Source organism: Pyxicephalus adspersus, chromosome 12 (assembly GCF_032062135.1).
Source record: "Pyxicephalus adspersus chromosome 12, UCB_Pads_2.0, whole genome shotgun sequence".
Classification (NCBI taxonomy): domain Eukaryota; kingdom Metazoa; phylum Chordata; class Amphibia; order Anura; family Pyxicephalidae; genus Pyxicephalus; species Pyxicephalus adspersus.
This window is the reverse complement of record NC_092869.1, coordinates 6,343,660-6,345,111: the sequence shown is the minus strand read 5'-3', so window position 1 is coordinate 6,345,111 and position 1,452 is coordinate 6,343,660. Positions and strand designations below refer to the sequence as shown.

The following is a 1,452-nucleotide window of genomic DNA, read 5'->3' as shown; positions in this document are numbered from 1 at the left end:
GAGGGCTTGCCCGGAACTTTGAGGAAATTTTTGCAAGAATGCCATAAGCATTCTCGCTCATTCCTACTGGCCAGCAATGTAAGAGGAATTCTTCCTACTAACCACCACACTAATATATTGTGATCTGTGAATAAAGTATTTATACAAGGGGTTCCCTGAAGACCTGAAAGTTATTTAAAGAGGTTTCCTATGTTAAAAACTCTGCTTTTGAACATAAAAGAATATCATAACACATTAACACATTGAAAGATTTTACTTCTTAATAAATTTACCGCTAAATGAACCTTTAACATCTTTATTCCTCATACTGTAGATAAAAGGATTTAACATTGGAGTCACTGTAGTATAAATGACAGACACAACTCTGTCCATTTCATGAGTACTTATGGAGCGTGGCCTCAGGTACATGAACATGATGGTTCCATAGAAGATTGTGACCACAGTCAGGTGAGATCCACATGTGGAGAAAGCTTTATGCCTCCCTTGTGAAGAACGGATCTTCAGGATGGTGGAGATAATACGAATATAGGAGATAAGAGTTAGAAAGAAAGAACTCATAACAATGAGTCCTGCAGATGTGAAGACCACAATAAGATTGAGCCAAGTGTCTGTGCAGGCTATCCGTAACATTGGGGGAATTTCACAAAAGAAATGGTTCAGGTGCCACCTGCAGAAAGGTAGTTGAAACGTGTGACTTACCAGGACGATGGAATTCAAGAATCCTATACTCCAGGTTAGTACGGATAAACAATAGCAGAACTTTGTGTTCATGATGGCATTGTAGTGCAATGGCTTACAGATAGCTGCATATCTATCATAGGCCATGACTGCCAGTATCATACACTCAATTGCCCCTAGAGCTAAAGAGAAAAATACTTGTATCCCGCATTCCAGTAAGGAAATACTTCTGTCTTTGGCAAGCATTTTGACCAAGATTACAGGAACAATACTGGAGGAAAAGGACATGTCAATAACAGAGAGGTTACTCAGAAAAAAGTACATAGGAGTGTGGAGTTTTGGGTTGATCCTCACTACAATGACCAGGAGAAGATTTCCTGACAACATGATCATATAGATCACTAGGAAAATGATGAAGAATAGGACCTGAAGATAGGGGACATCGGAGACTCCTAGAAGAATAATCCGAGGCGGATATGTCTGATTGACCACTTCCATTACTACCTGGTAGATGTGGTAGGAAACACATTATCAATGTTATTACAAATACAAAGTCAATACAAATAGAGAAATGGCAAAAGATGTCGATTACAAGCTAACTTACAATATTTTAGCTGGCCTTAGGTGCATGCCTTGCAGTCCATCCATTTCCCGTGATATGGATAAATAAATTCATTGGCCCTTTCATCAATGAAGCTAAATGATCCAGCAAACCTTGAATGGATCTGCTCCAGGATTCAAAATATTTGCTAGCAAAAGACTGAAGAAATCAAT

At 38.8% G+C, this 1,452-nt stretch overlaps 1 protein-coding gene across 1 annotated transcript; it reads right to left on the bottom strand.

Annotated features, from left to right (window-relative positions):
• Positions 1-252: 252 nt before the first annotated feature.
• LOC140342487 (olfactory receptor 2D3-like) lies at positions 253-1,176 on the bottom strand. The gene has a single exon (XM_072428692.1). The coding sequence runs from the start codon at positions 1,174-1,176 to the stop codon at positions 253-255; it is 924 nt and encodes a 307-aa protein (XP_072284793.1).
• Between the last annotated feature and the right edge of the window lie 276 nt (positions 1,177-1,452).